We start from the raw sequence: 23,775 nt of genomic DNA, 5'->3' as shown, positions 1-23,775 counted from the left end.
CACCAGAGCATGCTGAGATAACACCTAATCCGAGCACACCAAAGACACTCAGTCAGCACCCGAGCATGCTGAGATAACACCTAATCCGAGCACACCAAAGACACTCAGTCAGCACCCGAGCATGCTGAGATAACACCTAATCCGAGCACACCAAAGACACTCAGTCAGCACCCGAGCATGCTGAGATAACACCTAATCCGAGCACACCGAAGACACTCAGTCAGCACCCGAGCATGCTGAGATAACACCTAATCCGAGCACACCGAAGACACTCAGTCAGCACCCGAGCATGCTGAGATAACACCTAATCCGAGCACACCGAAGACACTCAGTCAGCACCCGAGCATGCTGAGATAACACCTCGAGCACACCGAAGACACTCGGTCAGCACCCGAGCATGCTGAGATAACACCTCGAGCACACCGAAGACACTCGGTCAGCACCCGAGCATGCTGAGATAACACCTAATCCGAGCACACCAAAGACACTCGGTCAGCACCCGAGCATGCTGAGATAACACCTCGAGCACACCGAAGACACTCTGTCAGCACCCGAGCATGCTCAGATAACACCTAATCCGAGCACACCAAAGACACTCGGTCAGCACCCGAGCATGCTGAGATAACACCTAATCCGAGCACACCAAAGACACTCGGTCAGCACCCGAGCATGCTGAGATAACACCTCGAGCACACCGAAGACACTCGGTCAGCACCCGAGCATGCTGAGATAACACCTCGAGCACACCAAAGACACTCGGTCAGCACCCGAGCATGCTCAGATAACACCTCGAGCACACCGAAGACACTCGGTCAGCACCCGAGCATGCTGAGATAACACCTCGAGCACACCAAAGACACTCGGTGAGCACCCGAGCATGCTGAGATAACACCTCGAGCACACCAAAGACACTCGGTCAGCACCCGAGCATGCTGAGATAACACCTCGAGCACACCGAAGACACTCGGTCAGCACCCGAGCATGCTCAGATAACACCTCGAGCACACCGAAGACACTCGGTCAGCACCCGAGCATGCTCAGATAACACCTCGAGCACACCGAAGACACTCGGTCAGCACCCGAGCATGCTGAGATAACACCTCGAGCACACCAAAGACACTCGGTCAGCACCCGAGCATGCTCAGATAACACCTCGAGCACACCGAAGACACTCGGTCAGCACCCGAGCATGCTGAGATAACACCTAATCCGAGCACACCGAAGACACTCTGTCAGCACCCGAGCATGCTGAGATAACACCTAATCCGAGCACGTCCGCTAATCATTACCTTCCAGGAGAAGGCTAGCACGGATGGCTGAGTGCTTACAAGCTCTTCTGTATAGAGCTTGTAAGCACTGAGGCTGGTCGGGATCGTTGGAGCATCGGTGACCACCGCACGTGTAAGCCACCGCTCTCTGACTATTTCTCATATTTGGACGTACTTTTCTGTTTCTGTTCTAGATGTTTTAATAATGTCTGAGAAAGAGAGCAGTGAGTGCACGGGGGGAACGGGGCAGCCCCCGGAGCAGGAAGAAAGCGCAGCTCCTACAGAAAGTAATAGCCCTGAGGAAGGACGAGCCGCCTCCGAACCGGTGGCCATAACTCGCAAACGTCCTGAGGCCAAATCTAACAGTGTGTCCGCCGAGGAGGAGGAGGAGAGCCGGACCCCCGACCAGCCGGAGCAGGTGAGGAATGGGCAAGATGTCGCCGGTGTAAGGCCGCATTCACACTCCCTATTTTAGCATGATATTCTATGGGGCTGTTCAAATTTCCTATTTTTTTTACCCAGGACCAAATGGTCCGCAGAAAATATCGGAGACGTATCTGATTTTGATCTGGGATCAGGAATACTAATTAATGGGTCTGTGATTAAATCTGACCGCACTCAGATGACATTCAAATGCTCACAAGCTGTCAGAATAGGGAAGGTGGAGACTTTTTTTTTTTTCCTAACAATTTCTCCATGTATGACAAAAAATCTGATGACAGCCATAGCACAGTCTGATCCGATCAGAATAATTGGTCCGATTTTCTCATACTCGAAAAAATCGGTTGTCTGAATGAGGCCTAGGCTTTTTTTTTTGCTTTATGTTTTAGGCTCACATTATTATATCTCCTTAAAGGGGTTTTGCGGTTTTGGAGAACCCTTCTCCCTGGCTGAAGTTATTTATTTTTTTTAAATAAACTGTGCTCACCTTCCCTGGGTTCAGCTATGAGTCTCTGCAGCTGCTCACACTTGTACACACAGCACTCCTTCATGCATGCACACACAGCTCTTCTACATACACACAGCTCTCCTTCATGCATGCACACACTGCTGTGCTACATACACACAGCTCTCCTTCATGCATGCACACACTGCTGTGCTATATGCACACACAGCTCTGCTACATACACACAGCTCTCCTTCATGCATGCACACACTGCTCTGCTATATGCACACACAGCACTCCTTCATGCATGCACACACTGCTCTGCTATATGCACACACAGCACTCCTTCATGCATGCACACACAGCTCTTCTACATACACACAGCTCTCCTTCATGCATGCACAACCTGCTGTGCTATATGCACACACAGCTCTGCTACATACACACAGCTCTCCTTCATGCATGCACACACTGCTCTTCTACACAGCTCTCCTTCATGCATGCACACACAGCTCGTCTACATACACACATCACTCCTTCATGCATGCACACACTGCTCTTCTACATACACACAGCACTCCTTCATGCATGCACACACAGCTCTTCTACATACACACAGCTCTCCTTCATGCATGCACACACAGCTCTTCTACATACACACATCTCTCCTTCATGCATGCACACACTGCTCTGCTATATGCACACACAGCTCTGCTACATACACACAGCTCTCCTTCATGCATGCACACACTGCTCTGCTATATGCACACACAGCACTCCTTCATGCATGCACACACTGCTCTGCTATATGCACACACAGCACTCCTTCATGCATGCACACACAGCTCTTCTACATACACACAGCTCTCCTTCATGCATGCACACACAGCTCTTCTACATACACACAGCTCTCCTTCATGCATGCACACACTGCTCTGCTATATGCACACACAGCACTCCTTCATGCATGCACACACAGCTCTTCTACATACACACAGCTCTCCTTCATGCATGCACACACTGCTCTATGTACACACACAGCACTCCTTCATGCATGCACACACAGCTCTTCTACATACACACAGCACTCCTTCATGCATGCACACACTGCTGTGCTATATGCACACACAGCTCTGCTACATACACACAGCTCTCCTTCATGCATGCACACACTGCTCTGCTATATGCACACACAGCACTCCTTCATGCATGCACACACTGCTCTGCTATATGCACACACAGCACTCCTTCATGCATGCACACACAGCTCTTCTACATACACACAGCTCTCCTTCATGCATGCACACACTGCTGTGCTATATGCACACACAGCTCTGCTACGCACACACAGCTCTGCTACATACACACAGCTCTGCTACATACACACAGCTCTCCTTCATGCATGCACACACAGCTCTTCTACATGCATGCACACACTGCTCTTCTACATACACACAGCACTCCTTCATGCATGCACACACAGCTCTTCTACATACACACAGCACTCTTTCATTCATGCACACACTGCTCTGCTATGTATAAACACATCTCTTCAACATACACACTGCTCTTCCTCATGCATGAACCCACAGCTCTGCTATATACACACACACACAGCTCCTCAGGATGCACAACCTCTGTGCTGGTCCCGGTAGCTTTCTTTCCTGCCCTGCACTGATCAGATACATCAGTTTTGGGCAGGAGGAGGAAGCGTATTCGTCTCAGTGATCAATAAAGGCACTGTCAGCCTACTTCTCCAGGAAGCTGCCTCTGGACGTTTAGACACACACTTTTTGGTAAGGTTTTTTTTTTTTTTAAGTTTTTGCTAAAAAAAACTGTCTTATAGTCCAAAAAAATATGATAATCCTTTTTTTTTTTTTTTTCTTTGCAAAACTCTGTATTTAAACTTGATGCTGATAATCATTTATTTAGAAAAAAATAGACAACTGCAAAAAAAAAGTCCTAATTTATTTTCTTTATTCGTTTTAGCTCCTTAATGACTGGTAACGTAGATTTTTGTCATAGGTCCCTAACTCTGGATTCACTAGGCTATTATTGGGTCTGTATTCAAGAATTTTTTTTTCTGCACTGCTGCTCTTTTGGTTACTACACAGCTGTGCAAAGATTTGCAGGCATTTTCTTTTTCTTTTTTTTTTTTTTTATATTTAATTTTCTTTCTTCATTTGTTTTATAATGTATTTTTTCCATCTTTCATTTCAGTTCCCTGTCCCAGTATGGGTGCGGTCAGTCGGGGCAGTGAGGTTTTCTTGCCAATGCCACAGTGTGCAGGATGGTGCCGTGCAATCGTACTCCGCATAGGGTCCAGTTGATTAGTCTACAGTGGGTGCCTGGGAAGGGGTTAATTACAAGAAGGGTACAGGTAGATTTATTGCAAAGCTTAATTCTGCTGATTGTGACTAGTCCAATCTTCAGCTTCGTCATCTGCTTCCATGATGTCAGTATCACATGGCTGCACTGGGTGAAGGTCACCATAATGGGCACAGAGTCATAAACCAGCCTTGTGATGAAATGATAGGGAGAGTTTAGTGTCCTTATAAAAAGCTGATGACATAAACTCGATACATCAAAAACTATATCAATAAACCTTTTATTGCACTTTATATTAGTAAGCGGTACTTTTCCATTATCCGGACGCCACCAGGAGCCCTGTAAACTTGTTGAGGGTTGTGGTGTCTCATCTCTATCCAGATACAACTAAAACACCTAAATTTATTGGTGGAGGGTATCGATGTCCCTGCCATTCCTCTGCCTGCAAGCGGCGCCTTCTTGAGGCTGTATGTTTGGCACCGGACCAACCATCCAAGGCTTTCAGCTTTACATCCTACCCTCAAGACCGCTGAGATGACCCTCTGGCGAAAGGGCTTTTTTGGAGACATACTTGGCACCAAGACACCAGGTTCTTTGTTAATAGAGGGAGAGACCTCTTGGTATGATCCGTTCTCAGAGCAGGGACTTTTATCATAGTGGTGGTGCCCTGTCAGATAGAGGCTTAGACCTTCTTCTCTACTCCCTACACACAGCCTTGAGCTAGTCATTACCTGAAGGTCCTGGAGATGCCTCCTGGCCACATTGGACAGCTCCATGTCCTATGGTACAATCAGTAAAACCTGCTTGCCCCAGGTATTATTCTTCCATCTGGTGGGTGACTCTGGCAGGGGTCTGAAAGATTGAAGCCTTGGAGAGTCAGTCCTCCATCTTGCTGCTCCAGGTAGATCCTTGAGATTGACCTCCTAGGTCCTTCTTGTCAGTTTGTTTTTTGTGTTCCTGATGCTGTCTGGAGAATGAAAAAGTTCTACATGCCCATTTTCTCAGTCGAAAATTCAGGACAGTGATGCCTCTTATTGACTTGGTCTTTGCTTCCACTGACATGATGGAAATCACGTCTGTCCTTCCAAACACTCCGACCCACAAAATATTCATCAAGCACACTTCTCCACCGATATCTCACTTTAGTTCGAAGTGCTGAAAAGACAAATGATCATCAGAAACGCTTGGAAATCTGCCCTCCAAAATCTCCTGTTTATGGCCAAGTTGTGAATAACCCTTTAAGGGCTTAAATTAAAGAGCCAGCTGGATTATTATTTATTTATATATATATATATATATATATATATTAGATATATATATATATATATATATCTAATATATATATATCTAATATATAAAGGTGTGTGTGTGTGTGTGTGTGTGTGTGTGTGTGTGTGTGTGTGTGTGTGTGTCCGGGATTGGCATCTGACCCGTCGCAGCTACAGCCACAAAATTTTGCACAGTCACACGTCTGGACCCCGAGAGCGTCAAAGCTATGTTGTGAGGTGAAATTTTAACCCCGTGCTTTCCAATTCACCAAACAATTTTGCCCCTATCTACATAATGGGGAAAAAACGAAAGGAAAAGTGTTGGAGGCAAATTAACAGCTGCCAGATGTGAACAAGGGGGACTTAAAGAATGACAGCGATGGCGCCAAAGAGTATATACTGTACAGTTGCTAAGGTGGGGCCCCGACATGGGATAATCACCACACCACCACGGGGATATGAACACACACACAAAATGCGCCACACACTACCACGTGCTCGAACACATATACCACCCTCGGCGCACATTTCACCACACATACACCAACCTCGCCACATAAAAGTCGAAACACAAAAGTCGCCGCTCAAAACTTGCCACGCGCAAAACTCTCCACATGCAAAACTCGCCACACGTGCAAAACTCACCTCATGGAAAACTCGCCACACGCAAAACTTGCACACGTGGAAAAATTGCCACATGCACAAAAGTTGCAACACATGCAAAAGTTGCCTCACACAAAACTTGCACATACTCAAAAGGCACCACACATAAAACTCGCCACGCGCAAAACTCGCCATGCGCAAAACTTGCTGCACACAACTTGCTACACTAACCTGTCACATGCAACTCAACACACAAAAATCGCTACATGCATGTCGCCACACGCAACTCAACACACACAACTTGACACACGAAACTCGCCCTAAAACACACACAAGTCTGGTATTATCCTTCAAAAATAAAAATCTGATTAATAAGCAGACAAACTACAAGAGCAACAAATGTACCATATAGGAAATACGGCAGCTGTCAGTCACATGACCAGTCTATTATGTGTATGTGTGAGCTAATATATACTGCCAGGGGGTGGGCTTACTGTTGGCTGGGGATTTATCAGGCTGCCAATTTAGCTTACAAATACTGAGGTAAAAATACTGACCAAATAACGTGTGAACGAGGTCTAATACAGGAGGAGATGACATACAGATATATACTATATACAGGAGGAGATGACACACAGGTATATACTATTTACAGGGGAGATGATACACAGGTATATACTATATACAGGAGGAGATGACACACAGATATATACTATATACAGGAGAGATGACACACAGGTATATACTATGTAGAGGAGGAGATGACATACAGGTACATACTACATACAGGAGGAGATGACATACAGGTATATACTATATACAGGAGGAGATGACATACAGGTATATGCTATGTATAGGAGGAGATGACCTACAGGTATACACTATATACAGGAGGAGATGACACACAGATATATACTATATATAGGTGAGATGACACACAGGTATATACTATATACAGGAGGAGATGACACACAGATATATCTAATATATAAAGCTGAATGTGTGTATGTCCGGGATTGGCATCTGAACCGTCGCAGCTACAGGCACAAAATTTTGCACAGTCACACGTCTGGACCCCGAGAGCGTCAAAGCTATGTTGTGAGGTGAAATTTTAACCCCGCGCTTTCCAATTCACCAAACAATTTTGCCCTTATCTACATAATGGGGAAAAAATGAAAGGAAAAGTGTTGGAGGCAAATTAACAGCTGCCAGATGTGAACAAGGGGGACTTAAAGAATGAGAGCGATGGCGCCAAAGAGTATATACTGTACAGTTGCTAAGGTGGGGCCCCGACATGGGATAATCACCACACCACCACAGGGATATGAACACACACACAAAATGCGCCACACACTACCACGTGCTCGAACACATATACCACCCTCAGCGCACATTTCACCACACATACACCAACCTCGCCACATAAAAGTCGAAACACAAAAGTCGCCGCTCAAAACTCGCCACGCGCAAAACTCTCCACATGCAAAACTCGCCACACGCAAAACTTGCACACGCGGAAAAATTGCCACATGCACAAAAGTTGCAACACATGCAAAAGTTGCCTCACACAAAACTTGCACATACTCAAAAGGCACCACACATAAAACTCGCCACGCTCAAAACTCGCCATGCGCAAAACTTGCTGCACACAACTTGCTTGCTACACTAACCTGTCACATGCAACTCGACACACAAAAAGTTGCTACACGCATGTCGCCACACGCAAGTCAACACACACAACTTGACACACGAAACTCGCCCTAAAACACACACAAGTCTGGTATTATCCTTCAAAAATAAAAATCTGATTAATAAGCAGACAAACTACAAGAGCAACAAATGTACCATATAGGAATCCGGCAGCTGTCAGTCACATGACCAGTCTATTATGTGTATGTGTGAGCTAATATATACTGCCAGGGGGTGGGCTTACTGTTGGCTGGGGATTTATCAGGCTGCCAATTTAGCTTACAAATACTGAGGTAAAAATACTGACCAAATAATGTGTGAACGAGGTCTAATACAGGAGGAGATGACATACAGATATATACTATATACAGGAGGAGATGACACACAGGTATATACTATTTACAGGGGAGATGACACACAGGTATATACTATATACAGGAGGAGATGACACAGATATATATACTATATACAGGAGAGATGACACAAGTATATACTATATAGAGGAGGAGATGACATACAGGTACATACTACATACAGGAGGAGATGACATACAGGTATATACTATATACAGGAGATGACACACAGGTATATACTATATACAGGAGCAGATTACCTACAGGTATATAGTATATACAGGAGGAGATGACACACAGATATATACTATATACAGGAGAGATGACACACAGGTATATACTATATAGAGGAGGAGATGACATACAGGTACATACTACATACAGGAGGAGATGACATACAGGTATATACTATATACAGGAGATGACACACAGGTATATACTATATACAGGAGCAGATTACCTACAGGTATATACTATATACAGGAGGAGGTGACATACAGGTATATGCTATGTATAGGAGGAGATGACATACAGGTATATACTATATACAGGAAGAGATGACACAGATATATACTATATATAGGTGAGATGACACAGGTATATACTATATACAGGAGGAGATTACATACAGGTATATACTATATATAGGAGGAGATGACATACAGGTATATACTATATATAGGAGGAGATGACATACAGGTATATACTATATACAGGGGAGATGACACACAGCAGGTATATACTATATACAGGGGAGATGACATACAGGTATATACTATATACAGGAGATGACATACAGGTGTATACTATATATAAGGGAGATGACAAACATGTATATACTGAGGTGAAAATGAGAGGTGTGAGGTGAAAATGAAAAGGTGTGAGTGCAAAATGAGGAGTGAGGGAAAATAGTGGAGTGATCGGAAAATGACAGATGTGAGGTCGAAATGACAAGTGTTAGGGGGGAAAATAAGAGGAGTGAGGGGGAAAATGAGAGGTGTGAGGGAGAAAATGAGAGATGTGAGGGGGAAAATGAAAGATGTCATGGGGAAAATGAGAGGCGTGATGGGAAAATAAGAGAAGTGAGGTGCTATAGCTAACCACAGATATTTACTATGCCCAGGCAACGCCGGGCCCTTCAGCTAGTGTATATATATATATATATATATATATATACCGTATATATAATATATATATATATATATTTTTTTTTGTGCTGCATTTTCTCGGACTTTATATTTGGGGGGAACACAATAATCATTGTGTCATCCGCCTGCAGGCGTCTGTTCTTCTCTTCCTATGGGCCGCTTAGTCTTCAGTCCACATCTTAGTGGAGTTCTTACCTTTTGCGTGTAGTGATGCAAGTCTTAGCAGAAGGTTACAAGTGTAAGTAACCTGAAGGATTACTAGTCTTCCTTCTGCGGTCTTAGTATTAGTACTCCCACCCCAGAGACCGCCCATGCTTCTTGTATCCCCCAATGAAGATTTTTGGTATTCACTGTAAAATCTTTCTCATAGCCTTCATTGGGGGATACAGTTTCCTCCCTTATTCTTAGTGTCAGCCTCCAGGTGGCAGCGTACAATCTGTGGTTCCTGTGTCCCCCAATGAAGTCTACGAAAAAGAGATTTTACGCTGAGTGCCAAAAATCTTAATTTTTCCGTGGAGCTCATTAGTCTTTGTTTTCTTGCAGGAGTCTGTTGCCAAATCTCCGTCATCATGGGGCTATTGGGGTAACTGGGGCAAGTCCTTAATTTCCACAGCTACGGCCACAGTGGCTACTGTTGGTGAGTATAGATGGGTTCTTGATGTGGTCTATACGCCCCGAGTGCCTATTGTAATGTCTATAGAGTTGTATATGTGTGCCATTGACTACCAATGTAAGCGGGGCGTGAACTTTGCATTAAAAAAGTGTAGGCTACGAAATATAATGGCCAAGCCTACACTAAAACATCATTCTTTTGGTTACATTTGGGCTTTAAAAGTCTACAGGAATGGGTTGGGAGCACTGACTGACTACTGGTAGATTGTCCAACATTCGAAACCAACGTCCGTCAACTGGAATGACTGGGAGATTGAAGAGTTTCTTCGGTAAAACACGAAGCCTCACCTCCATTAGTAATTTTTTTGGGATAAGACAATACAGGGCAGGCAACTCTGTGTAGTCACACCCTTAAAGGGTTGCTCATCTTCAGCAAAGGTACACCACTCCATTTGCTTTCCACTTGCTTGCAGCTGCGCAGTCCTTGATTGACAGTTCAGACAGCGGGCATCGTTGCACTACAGGCCCAAACTGTGCTCTCAAAATGCTGCTGTACATGTTGCAAGCAGAGGCAGGGGCAATGAAGCTGGACGAGATTGGGAGTTAACAGTGCGCTGCAGCGATTCGGCCGTCCTCGAAGAAGGTCATGTAGACGCTGACAGTACATGCTCCTCCTTACAGGTCAAGGCATCTCTTCTGCTATTGAGAAGGCGGAGAGCTCACTGGGAGTCCCAAGTCCTGTAGAGTTGTCATTTAGAGACCGTGCAGAATCCACAGAAGGCAAGTAACGGCCACAATTGGTTTATTTAATTGCTATAATATTTTATATGATTTAGTAGTATTTTTGCAATGTGCTTTTTTTTTTTTTTTTTTTTTTTTTAGCCATTTTACAACTTGACCCTAAACTTTTAAAAAATTCCTAAAAAAAAAAACACCCACCCCACGTACCATAAAAATATATAAGAAAGTTACAGATAAATTTAAAGAGAGCCAGTTTCCAGCTTTGGGGGCACTAGTTCACTGACTTGTTAGTCTGCAGCTGACCTCTAAGGGCTCGTGAAGACGTCCTTGCAAATCAGTCGGTGTCAAGCTGTGACTATAGGGTAGCTAGGACTAGGCTATCCCTGTCCCCAGGATTACCCCTGATGGTGGGGTTGCCTGGGTCACATATCTCGCTCAGCTCTTGCATCATTCTAACCTCTCTCCTCTCCCACTCAGGGAAGAAGGGAGCAGAATTAAAAGGACTAACACACAAAAGACAGACAAGGGAAAACAAGCTCAGTCACACAGGAATAGACACTAAGGGACAAGAGTAAGGAGGCTGCGAGTCAAACTACATGATACAACAAAGGGGAAGGAAAATGTTTTCACCCAAAAACGCACACAACAATCACAGAGCAACTGTGCCTGAATATCCCCACCTCTCCAGACCAGGTTTAGACAAGCTATAGCTGACACTCCCTGTACAGTCCAGCACACACATGTAGGGGAAGAGAGCACAGATTTAACTCTTGGTAACCTGTCTAGTCTAGTCTAGTACAAGTCTTTGCGTGGATGCCTGAGTCTCCCTTCACTGATTACAGCCTTCCTCAGACCCTGACGCCGCCATGACAGTCAGCGATGTTTGCAACAACCTCCTGGTGACAGTCCGATCACGGATCTCAATGCACGGACTGACCGTGGCTCTCCCGACCTATGAGGCTGTGACACTCGGGTTGGGAGAGCCGCGATCAGTCCCTGCATCGCGCTCCAAGATCGGACCGATTGGCATGCGCCTTTATTGTTGTAAACATGCCCAATCGTTTCGCCATTGAGTATTAAAGGGACTTTACTTATCTCCTGGACTTACACATTGCCGAGACGAGATCAGCAGCGGCGGGGATTCGACCATTGTGCAAAGGAAGTGAAGGAGAATAGCCACGCATTGAGGTGCATGATCCCCCGCTATGTCTGCTCAATCCACTTTTGCCCCATTCTGATGGTCTCATTATCTGGGTTATGTTCATGTCCTTTTACTGGTTAAAGCCAAAGTTTTGACGTTAACATTTTGTTTGAATACTAAACCCCAGCTGCATAACGACATAGCCATGCTATTCCTTTTGTCAGATGCTGGATCCGGAGAAAGCAGTGAACCCAAAGAAGCAGAGGGCTCATCCCCCATTACAGGCGCGCTGGGATTCCTCTCCAGTATCTCTACGGCGGTGCAGAGCACAGTAAGTAAAACCCGGGTCTGCAAATGGTGGCAGAATTCCTCGCAAATCTCCTATGGGTTATGGATTCTCTACCATTGGCTGCAGATTTTGCTGCTGATTTCATTCTCTGAATTCCAGAAGGTAAAATCCACAGCAGATTTATAACAGAATTTACATACTGTGGATTAGAAAATCCTTATCGTGTCTACACGTTCACTACATGTGCATGAAGTTTCCGAAATTCCTTCCACGTTTTTTGTTAACTGTTTTTTTCAGTGAGGAATCTGTAGCTTTTCCACGGCATATTGTACTATCAGGATAGCCCTTACTTATATGCTATTTTAGGACCCCTAATCCATTATCCTCACTGCAGAAAGCAGCCCCCATTGTATAGGACTTTCATCTTCTAGATTATAGTCGTTATGCAATACCAATGTAAAAAAAAATGCTCTGTGGGGGTCCGACTGCATCACTTTCACAGGTATGAAGACCCCCCAAATACCATGGCGTTACTCAGGATTTAGGATCTATTCACATCTGTACTGTGGTTTCCGTGTATAAAGTAAAGTGTGGCAGCGTGCCACATCTACTAATTGTGTCCGACTACCCCATTGATTTTAAAGGGGTCCATGAAGTTTCCTCACCGTGTCCATCAGAAAAAATGACACTACATGCATTATTTTTTTTTCAGTCAAATATGACTGAGTCTGCAGTGGTGTGAACAGGGAAGTGATCTGGTTTCACAGCTCTTGAAGACTTGATCTTATGCAATCTGGATCTGATCTCCGGCTGTCAGACACGACTGGAGACCTTGGGGAGAAGACGCAAGTGGTTTATTACCACTTCTGTCTTCTCCTTTGTTGGCTTCATATAACTCAGTGAGCAGTATGCAGCAAACAGAAGCATTGGTACGGCCCATGCTTTCGCAGAATCTAGTGAATACATCATCGCTGAATCTTTGCCGGTATAGCAATCCACAAATTGCCAGAGGCAAATAAATCCCTAACTGAAGACTCTAAAACATAACGTTTAATATAGAAATTAAAAAGGGAAATGCCGGTATAGCAGAACTACTGGAATATTAGCAGACCTAACTCATCCCTACCAGTAATGACAGTTTTCCTGGTTTTCCCCTGTAACTAGGGTTCCTGTGAATTCCATAGTTACAGTGGAGAAAAAAATAACAATAAAAGGAAATAAAAATATGTAAAAATGTGTATAAATCACCTGAAGAGGTTAAAAAAAAAGTTAATATGATGTATGGTGTAATGAAAATGGTATTGTTAATCACCTTTCGCCAAATCTCTGCCGCAGGGGAAGACCGTGCTCACCGGAGGGCTCGATGCCTTGGAGTTTATTGGCAAAAAGACCATGGATGTTATCGCAGAAGGAGACCCAGGCTTCAAAAAAACGAAAGGACTGATGAACAGGAACGCTACTCTGTCCCACGTAGGTTAACGCCATTTACTATTCCAACTTTGTGTGGTTGAGCAGGTCAGAGATCTGCTGCAGCTTCCTGCACAGCCGGATGGTCGGAGCGCCGCTGTGGAGGGAAGAACACTGAATGGAGCACAGTGCTAAAGTTCCTCTTCATTCACAGGATTTTTTGGGGACTCCAGATTATAAAGTGATCATGGCTGATCTGGAAAAATTTGATGTCTTCTTAATTGAACATGATCCGGCCATTCTGGTGTCATTTCTGTTGTATCACTCCCTGTAGGTTTTACGAGAAGCGAAGGAACGTGAAGAACAGCGGGTCAGCAGCGAGGTCTCCGCAGAGACGGAGCGACGAGCGCACTACGGACTATTATTTGATGAGTATCAGGGGCTGGCCCACCTCGAGGCGTTAGAGATGCTGTCCAAGGAGAGCGAAGGAAAGGTAGCTGTACTATCTCTGCTGTCACTACTCACTATCCGGCTGTACTGATCATGTCACATCATGGAATTACATCATCTGTCAATCTACAGAAGGCGATAATGTAAAAACGCGCCTGTCCCCAAATTTTGTAAGACTGGTTATGGTGCACATACCAATCTAATATGTCCAGTAACTGTTCCGATTCTCATATTCTGTAACTTGGCATCCACACTTTTTGAATGGGAGGTTTTTCTTCAGTAGCATTCTGCCAGTGCTATAGGTGCTGGACATTCCTGTCTCTCACTTCCCAGGATACATTGCTCTGTCTATTTTTGCCTTTCTCCAATTGAAAGTGTGATCTTTGTTATGCCTGTATGAGGGATAAGGAGACACAGTAACAGAAAGAAAAAGACCATCCCTAACTTCCTGTAGAGAGAGAGGAAAACCCGCCCCAACTTCCTTTAAAAAGGAAGACCCACCCTCACTTTTTGGTGAGAGGAAGACCAGCTCCAACTTCCTGTAGAGAGGGAAAGATCTGCCCTCCGTACCTGTAGAGACGATTCCACTTCCTGTAGAGAAACAGACTCCCCCCTCCACTTCGTGTTGTAGACAAAGACTCGCCCTACTTTCTTTAGCGAGACAAAGACCCTCACCCACTTCCTGTAGAGAGACAGAAGACCCTCTCCCAATTGCTGAATAACACAAAGACTCGCCTCCACTAACTGTAGAGATACACAAACCGGCCCGCAATTCCTGTAGAGAGACCAAGATCTCTACTTCCTGTAAAGACACATGACCAACCCCCACTTCCTGTAGAGAGACAAAGACCCGCTCCACTTCCTGTAGAGGCAAAGACCCGCTCCACTTCGTGTAGAGAGACAAAGACCCTCCCCCACTTCGTGTAGAGAGACAAAGACCCTCCCCCACTTCGTGTAGAGAGACAAAGACCCTCCCCCACTTCGTGTAGAGAGACAAAGACCCTCCCCCACTTCGTGTAGAGAGACAAAGACCCTCCCCCACTTCCTGTAGAGAGACAAAGACCCGCTCCACTTCCTGTAGAGGCAAAGACCCACTCCACTTCGTGTAGAGAGACAAAGACCCTCCCCCACTTCGTGTAGAGAGACAAAGACCCTCCCCCACTTCGTGTAGAGAGACAAAGACCAGCCCCCACTTCCTGTAGAGGCAAAGACCCGCCCCACTTCCTGTAGAGAGACAAAGACCTGCCCCCACTTCCTGTAGAGACACAAAGACCCGCCTCCACTTCCTGCAAAGAGACAGAGACCCGCCCCCACTTCCTGTAAAGACACATGACCAACCCCCCACTACCTGTAGAGAGACAGACACTCCCCCCACTTCCTGTAGAGAGACAGACCCGCCTCCACTTCCTGTAGAGACAAAGACCCGCCCCCTATTCTTGTAATCTTTCTTGTCACCTCTGCTATTAAAGGCAGATGGCTCTTAACAACAGGCAGTACACAGCAAGTTAGACAGAAGGGAGACACCTTTTGGACGGCACTTTGATCGGATATGTGGGACTGAAAACATCAAAATAATCCTTGATGGCCCCTTTATTTTGTGTTGACTTCAAAGTAGCCGATCCTCTGAGACCCGAACAGAAGAACTTAAATTTGTTATTCGCACCCTCAGGTGAAGTCTATTATTGGGGCGCTATCGGGAGAAGAGCTGGACAGTCTGAAGCATGAGCTGGAGTCCTTGAAGGAAGTGTTCTCAATGGAAGAGTTTGATGATGATGAAGAGGTGGAGAAAGGTAATATCCCTTTAAAATCTCCTAGTGTAAAACTTCCTAGCTAAAATTCCATCCTTAGGAGGACCTGTCACCTGGTCAGATGTGGCCAATCTTTGCTCTTATTTTATTTCCACTGCTCCCCAGATTATTCAATTTTTTTTTTTAAATCCACCATAAGGTTCCTGAGATATTGGCCTTTTTATTATGTGCTAATTTTACAAACCACAGATGTCCATAAATTAACTTATGAGAAATGACTCAGGGGAAAAAGTATTGAACACGTTTACTGCAATGTATTTAAAGGGGTTGTCCACTACTTTCAATTAACCCCCCAATGTATCCCCCCGGGGCCCCTAATGAATTGTGCAAATACCTTTCGTTGCCGTTTTCGCCTGTGAGCGGCGCTATTCCGGCGGCTGAGTCTGGGTCACGTGACCCCCAGGCTGCAGCCGCCGCTAATTTTCGCCGACGTCACGTCAATTTCCAGACTCTGGAAATTGACGTGACGTCAGCAGCAGGCTTGAGCCAGCCTCACAGCCAGCAATCACTCATCAAGAGTGACTGGGCTGTGGGCGGGGCTGGGGGCTGCAGGCCTGTGCTGGGGGCGGGCGGGGCTAGGCAGGGAATCCACGATGTGATGTGCGGGACTCTGCGTGCCGGCACCGGTATGTGCGGGCCGGGGCTCTGCGGGCCGGTATGTGCGGGCCGGGGCTCTGCGGGCCGGTATGTGTGGGCCGGGGCTCTGCGGGCCGGGGCTCTGCGGGCCGGTATGTGCGGGCTGGGGCTCTGCGGGCCGGTATGTGCGGGCCGGGGCTCTGCGGGCCGGGGCTCTGCGGGCCGGTATGTGCGGGCCGGTATGTGCGGGCCGGCGCCGAGGCTCTGCGTGCCGGCGCCGGTATGTGCGGTGCTGGGGTCTGCTGCGGGGGTGGTCATTGGTGTGTGTGTGTGTGTCTCTGTGTGCAGGCATCGTCCGATGGGACTACAAGTCCCATCGGGCTCTGCCTGCTACAGTGACAGTGAGTGACACACTAGCCAATGATGGGACAGTAGTAGTCCCATCATCCGGCTAATGTGTTGAATGTAAAAAAAAAACACATGTACAGTACATACATACAACACACACATGTAACATGTGACAATATGCAACATACAACATGTGACATGCAATGACATGCACCATGCGACGACATGCAACATGCTACTAATGCAACATGCGATGACATGCAGCATGCGATGACATGCAGCATGCGATTACATGCGACAACATGCAACATGTGACATGCGACGACATGCACCATGCAGCAACATGCGATGACATGCAGCATGCGATGACATGCGACGACATGTGACATGCACCATGCGACGACATGCGATTACATGCAACATGTGACATGCCACATGCGATGACATGCCACATGCGACGACATGTGACATGCGACATTCACCATGCGACGACATGCACCATGCAGCGACATGCAACATGCGATGACATGCCACATGCGATGCCATGCGACAACATGTGACATGCGACATGCACCATGCGGCGACATGCACCATGCGATGACATGCACCATGCGACATGTAACATACGACATGCGATTACATGCGACATGCAACGACATGCAACATGCGACATGCAGCATGCCACATACAGTACGTACATACATACAACATACATACAGACATACAGTACATGTAAGATAGAGTACATACTCACCATCACTTGTCACCTTGATCCCCGAAGCCAGTGTCATCTGTAAAAAATATTAAAATAATAAACAAACAATATACTCCCTGATCCGCAGAAATCCAATCAAAATAAGTGTCCCTCGACGATCTCCCGTGGAGAACGGCAGCATCAGCTGATGCGACTGCTCTCCAGGGGCTCCAGGAACACAATGAGGGGAGGAAGGTATCCTTCCACAATGTATTCCTCACAATGTATTCCTACGCCCCTGTGAGAAAATAGTCCCTAGTCTCACTTTATGCCATTGCTGTGTGAGATATTTTCCCAGGCAGCAATTGCCATAAAGTGAGACTCAGAGGTTACTATAGTTCAGTGATGCACTGCAGGAGCCATTGTCTCCTGTCATTGTGTCACTGAGGGTCCTATAGAGTAGTGACATCACCCAATGTCACTGTTCTATAGGGGAGATCGTCGTGGGACACTCGTTATTAATTGGACTACGGCGGACAGGTAGTATACGGTTTATTATTTTACGTTTTTTGCAGGCGCTGAAGTATGGTAAGTATGGTTAAATGAAGAATATTAAAATACATTTTTCCTAATGTGTGTGTTTTATTAACCCTTTATTACTATTGGATTAATAACGGATAGGCGTCTTATTGACGCCCCTCTCTAGGCTATGAATATCAGCCCGCAGCTGTCTGCGTAGCCTTTCTGGCTATAAAATATAGGGGGACCCCACGTCATTTTTTTGGGGGGTCCCCCTATTTTAATAGCCAGTAAAGGCTATGCAGACAGCTGAGGGCTGATATTTATAGCAGGCTACAAATATTGGCCCCCGGCCGTCGGCTTTCCCCCTCTGGCGCAGAAAATTGCGCAGGAGCCTACGCCGTTTTTTTCCATTTTTTTATTAAACGCTCATTAAGGCCTCTTTCACACTTGCGTCGGTACGAGTTCGTCGCTATGTGTCGGGCCGACGTACTGACGCACGTTGTTAAATTTGTGCACGTGGACAGCGGATGCTGTTTTTCAACGCATCCACTGCCAAATCTGAAGTCCGGGGAGGAGGGGGCGGAGTTTTGGCCACGCATGCGCGGTAGAAAATGGCGGACGCGACGGACAAAAAACGTTCACTTGAACGTTTTTTCGTGCCAACGGTCCGCCAAAACACGACGCATCTGTTGCACGACGGACGCGACATGTGGCCATCCGTCGCAATCCATCGCTAAGACAAGTCTATGGGTAAAGAACGCATCCCGCGAGCACATTTGCAGGATCCGTTTTTTTCCCAAAAAGACGGATTGCTAAAAACGCAAGTGTGAAAGTAGCCTTAGAAACATTGACCTTTCTATTATATATCTATGGATATATCTATCTATAGATATATTTATAGATAGATATATCTATAGATACATAGATATATCTATCCATATAAATGGCTGCTTTCACACATCAGGTTTTTGCCATCAGGCACAATCCAGCGAGTTTTGAAAAAAACGGATCCATTTTTTTCCGCTGGATCCGATTTTTTTCTCATAGAGTTGTATTAGCGCCGGATTGCGCCTGATGGCCACACGTTTCATCCGTTTTTTGCCGGATCGGTCTAAAAAGCTGTTTCCGCCGGACGGAAAACACATACAGAGGAACGTTTTTTCTGTCCGGCGAAAAAACACACAGCGACGGATCCGGCAAAAAACATATCAAACTGAGATGTGAAATGATGAATCCGGCCTCGGAATCCGTTTTTTCATGCATGTTTCCTTTCAAATCATGCACATTTTCCGTTTATTTATTTATTTCCAAAAACTGCATCAAAACCGCGCAAAAACCACACCAAAAACAGCATCAAAACTGCACCAAAAACTGCATCAAAACCTGGTGCAGTTTTGCAGTTTTGGTGCGGTTTTGATGCAGTTTTTGGTGCAGTTTTGATGCGTTTTTTATGCAGTTTTTTGCACGGTTTTGAGGCATTTTTTAATTTGCTTTTGGTGCGGTTTTTATGCGTTTTGGAAAGCTCAATAAAGATGTATTATTGAACAACAAAAAAAAAGATTTGTGATGTCATTACTGTCCAACCTCCTCTTTTACATTTGTCCAACCCACACTCCATTACACACACAGATAGATGATAGATGAAATGGATAGACAGATCTACATATAGATAGATCTATAGATGCATACATCTATCTATTCCTATATCTATCTATAGATATATCTGGATAGATATATCTATTGATAGATGTATGGATAGCGTAGGGTGTGTGTCCACTGTCCAGATTACATCCGAATTAGTTGCAGATTGGATGCTGCGTACTTGTAGTCCCATCGGATGATGCCTGCACACACACCCCAAAAGACCCCCCGCACAGCCCCGCACACACCCGAACAGCCAGGCACCCACCCGAAAAGCCTCTACACACACCCGAACAGCCCCGCCCACACCCGAACAGCCCCGCCCACACCCGAACAGCCCCGCCCACACCCGAACAGCCCCGCCCACACCCGAACAGCCCCGCCCACACCCGAACAGCCCCGCCCACACCCGAACAGCCCCGCAGACCCTGCACACACCTAAACAGTCCCGCACAGCGCTGCACACATCCGAACAGCCCGTTGACCCCGTCCGCACACACATACACGCACACCGTCACCGCCCACACACTTCCCTCCTCCCGAACTGCAGCGTTTCTCGGACCCACATCCACAGCAAAACTGCAGATCTTTTTTACATCTGCGGTTTTGCTGCGGATGTGCGCTAATCAATGAAAGTCTAAAGGTTCAAGAAACGCTGCAGATCCGCACAAAAGAAGTGACATGCTGCGGGAAAAAAAAGCTGCGTTTCGGTGCGGCCTTTTCCGCAGCATGTGCACAAGTCTGCGGCTCCCATAGACTTACATTGGTTGTGCTCTACACTGCGGATTTGATGCAATTCTGTGCAGCAAAAAACGCTGCGGATCTGCAATCAAATCCGCAGCGTGTGCACACAGCCTTAGCATTTAGTGAACCTAGCAAAAAAGCCAAGCAAAAAACAAGTGTGGGATTGCACTTTTTTTGCAATTTCATTGCACTTTGATTTTTTTTCACATTTTCTGTTACACGACAAGGTAAAACCAATGATGTTGTTCAAAAGTAGAACTTGTCCCGCAAAAAATAAGCCCTCACATATTCCGCCATATTGATGGAAAAATTATGGCTCTGGAAAGAAGGGGAGCGATAAACGAAAACAAAAAAGCTCCAGGGGTGAAGGGGTTTAGAAACATGGATATGGACATACCTATGGAAATAGACATAGATATATCTGTATCTATCTATCTATCTATCTATCTATCTATCTATCTATCTATCTATCTATCTATCTATCTATCTATCCATCTATCTATCTATCCATCCCATATCTATCTATCTATCTATCTATCTATCTATCTATCTATCTATCTATCTATCTATCTATCTATCTATGTGTAATGGAGTGTGGGTTGGACAAATGTAAAAGAGGAGGTTGGACAGAAATGACATCACAAATCTTTTTGAAGATAGGGGGGGAGAGGAGGGAGGGGTTTGGGTGTGTTTTGGAGTGGGTGTGCCAGGTGCAGAGTTACAGGCGAGTGCAATGCATCATGGAACTTGTAGTATTAGAGCACAGTAAGTCAGGAGAAAGGAAGTTGTCGATTAACCCCATGAGAGCTGGAGCCAGCACTGAGGATGCGCTGCTACAGCATGATAAAACGTAATATTGCTAAAATAAACACAGTAGATGTTTTCAGTGGCACATAATTGCAAGATTTATGAGAGAAAAAAAAAAAGGTTATAGTAGTGGACAACTTCTTTAATACTTCGTACAAAAGCCTTTGTCGTGATGACAACTGCAAGACTCATGCTGTATGGGGAAACTAGTTGCAGGCATTGCTCAGGAGTAATTTTGGCCCATTCTTCCACACAAACACTCTTCATATCCTGAAGGCTCTGTGAGTTCCTTCTATGAAATCTCAGCTTTAGTTCCTTCCATACCTTTTCTATTAGATTCAGGTCCGGTGATCGGCTCGGCCATTCTAGCAGCTTTATTTCTTTTCTCTTAAAACAATTTATAGTTTCCTTGGCTGTGTGTTTGGGATCATTGTCTTGCTGAAATGTACATCCTCGTTTCATCTACATCATTCTGGTAGATGGTAGTAGATTTTTATCAGGAATGTCTCCATACATTTGTCCATTCATCATCATTCCTTCAATGATATGAAGTTTGCCAGTGCCGTCAGCCCCACACCATGATGTTCCCACCTCCATACTTCACTGATGGTATGGTGTTTTTGGGGTAATATGTAGTGCCCTTTGACCTCCAAACATGGTAATTATTATGGAATCCAAAGAGTTCAATTTTGGTCTCAACTGACTATATTCTCCCAGTATTTCCCAGGCTTGTCTATATGTTGTTGAGCAAACTTTAAATGCGCCTGAACATGTTTTTTGTTCAGCAATGGAGTCTTGCGTGGTGAGCGTGCACACAGGCCATGGAGGTTGGTTGAGTGCATTACTTATAGCTTTCTTTGAAACAATTGTACCTGCTGATTTCTGGTATTTCTGTAGTGCTCCACAGATGATTTTTGGCTTTTGGACAACTCTTCTCATAATTCTTTTCACTCTTCTGTCTGAAACCTTAAGGGGAGCACCTGGCCGTGACCAGTTTATAGTGAAATTATGTTTGTTCCACTTCCATATTATGGCCCCAACAGTGCTCACTGGGACGTTCTGTAACCAGTGCCATCAGTAAGTTTTGCAGCAATAAGGTTTCAAAGGTCTTGAAACAGCTCACTGGTATTACCCATCATGAGATGTATCTTGTGTGGCACCTTGGTAATGAGACATCTTTTTATAGGCCATCAGTTGAACCAGCTGATATTATTTGTCACTAAGTGGCAGGATTGCTTTCTAATGACTGATAGATTTCAGCTGGTGTCATGACTTTCCATGGCTTTTTGCACCTCTTTCTTCATGTGTTCAATACTTTTTCCTGTGTCATTTTATCATTATTGCACATAACTTAATTTATAGACATCTATGGTTTGATTTCTTTGTCTGTGTGGATTGGATGTGTTGTTACCGACATCTGGTGAAAATTTCATGTCAATAGCACCTTTAGAAATAGATTTACATATGAATTCCTATGTATATTGTGGGGAAAATAAGCATTTGATGCGCTACAGAGTTTGTAAATTTTACCATCTACAAAGACTGCAGAGGTCTGTAATTTTTATCGTAGGTGCACTTCATTCATTCAATTTGCATTTTATTGCATGAACTAAGTATCTGATCACCTACCAACCAGCAAAAATTCTGTGTCTCACAGACCTGTTAGTTTTTCTTTAAGAAGCCTCCTACTCTGCACTCCTTACCTGGATTAATTGTACCTTTTTGATTCATTACCTGTATAATTGACACCAAAGAGCTGTCTAAGGACACAAGGGACAAGACCTGCACAAGGCTGGGATGGGCTACAGGACAATAGACAAGCAGCTTGGTGAGAAGGCCACAACTGTTGGCACAATTATTAGGCCACGTTCACACCCTGCGGGTTCCTCTGCGGGTTAATCCCGCAGCGGAATTGAAAATCTGCAGGGCAAAACCGCTGCGGTTATCCCTGCAGATTTATCGCGGTTTGTTCCGCGGTTTCCGCTGCGGGATTACTGCTGTACTATTGATGCTGCATATGCAGCAATATGCAGCATCAATAGTAATGTAAAAAATAATAAAAATTGGCTATACTCACCCTCTGACGTCGCGATCTCCCCGGCGCTGCAAGCGGCTGTGCCGACAAGGACCTTCGTGACGTCACGGTCATGTGACCGCGGCGTCATCACGGTCATGTGACCGCGACGTCACCACAGGTCCTGTTCGGCACAGCAACTGAGACCGGACGCCGCGGGCAGCGCTGAGAGGTGAGTATAGCATTATTTTTTATTTTAATTCTTTTTTTTACACCCAAATATGGTTCCCAGGGCCTGGAGGAGAGTCTCCTCTCCTCCACCCCGGGTACCACCCGCACATTATCCGCTTAACTTCCCGCAACGTGGGCACAGCCCCATGCGGGAAGTTAGCGGTTCAATGCATTCGTATGGGTGCAGAATCGCTGCGATTCTGCACC

The 23,775-nt window shown here is 45.5% G+C and overlaps 1 protein-coding gene across 1 annotated transcript in view; it reads left to right on the top strand.

The window, feature by feature from the left end:
- The window catches only part of FAM114A2 (family with sequence similarity 114 member A2), a 59,227-nt gene that overhangs the window by 906 nt on the left and 34,546 nt on the right, over window positions 1-23,775 (top strand). The window contains exons 2-8 of the mRNA XM_077266393.1: window positions 1,463-1,686; window positions 10,087-10,180; window positions 10,837-10,935; window positions 12,262-12,368; window positions 13,662-13,796; window positions 14,068-14,226; window positions 15,853-15,973. Of these exons, the coding sequence (XP_077122508.1) occupies window positions 1,474-1,686; window positions 10,087-10,180; window positions 10,837-10,935; window positions 12,262-12,368; window positions 13,662-13,796; window positions 14,068-14,226; window positions 15,853-15,973 (928 nt within the window). The 5' untranslated portion in view covers window positions 1,463-1,473. The remainder of the gene's footprint in view (window positions 1-1,462; window positions 1,687-10,086; window positions 10,181-10,836; window positions 10,936-12,261; window positions 12,369-13,661; window positions 13,797-14,067; window positions 14,227-15,852; window positions 15,974-23,775) is intronic.

The sequence above is a fragment of the Ranitomeya variabilis genome, chromosome 5 (assembly GCF_051348905.1).
Source record: "Ranitomeya variabilis isolate aRanVar5 chromosome 5, aRanVar5.hap1, whole genome shotgun sequence".
Lineage (NCBI taxonomy): Eukaryota > Metazoa > Chordata > Amphibia > Anura > Dendrobatidae > Ranitomeya > Ranitomeya variabilis.
Note: the sequence above shows the minus strand (reverse complement) of the source record. Positions and strands in the feature narration are given on the sequence as shown.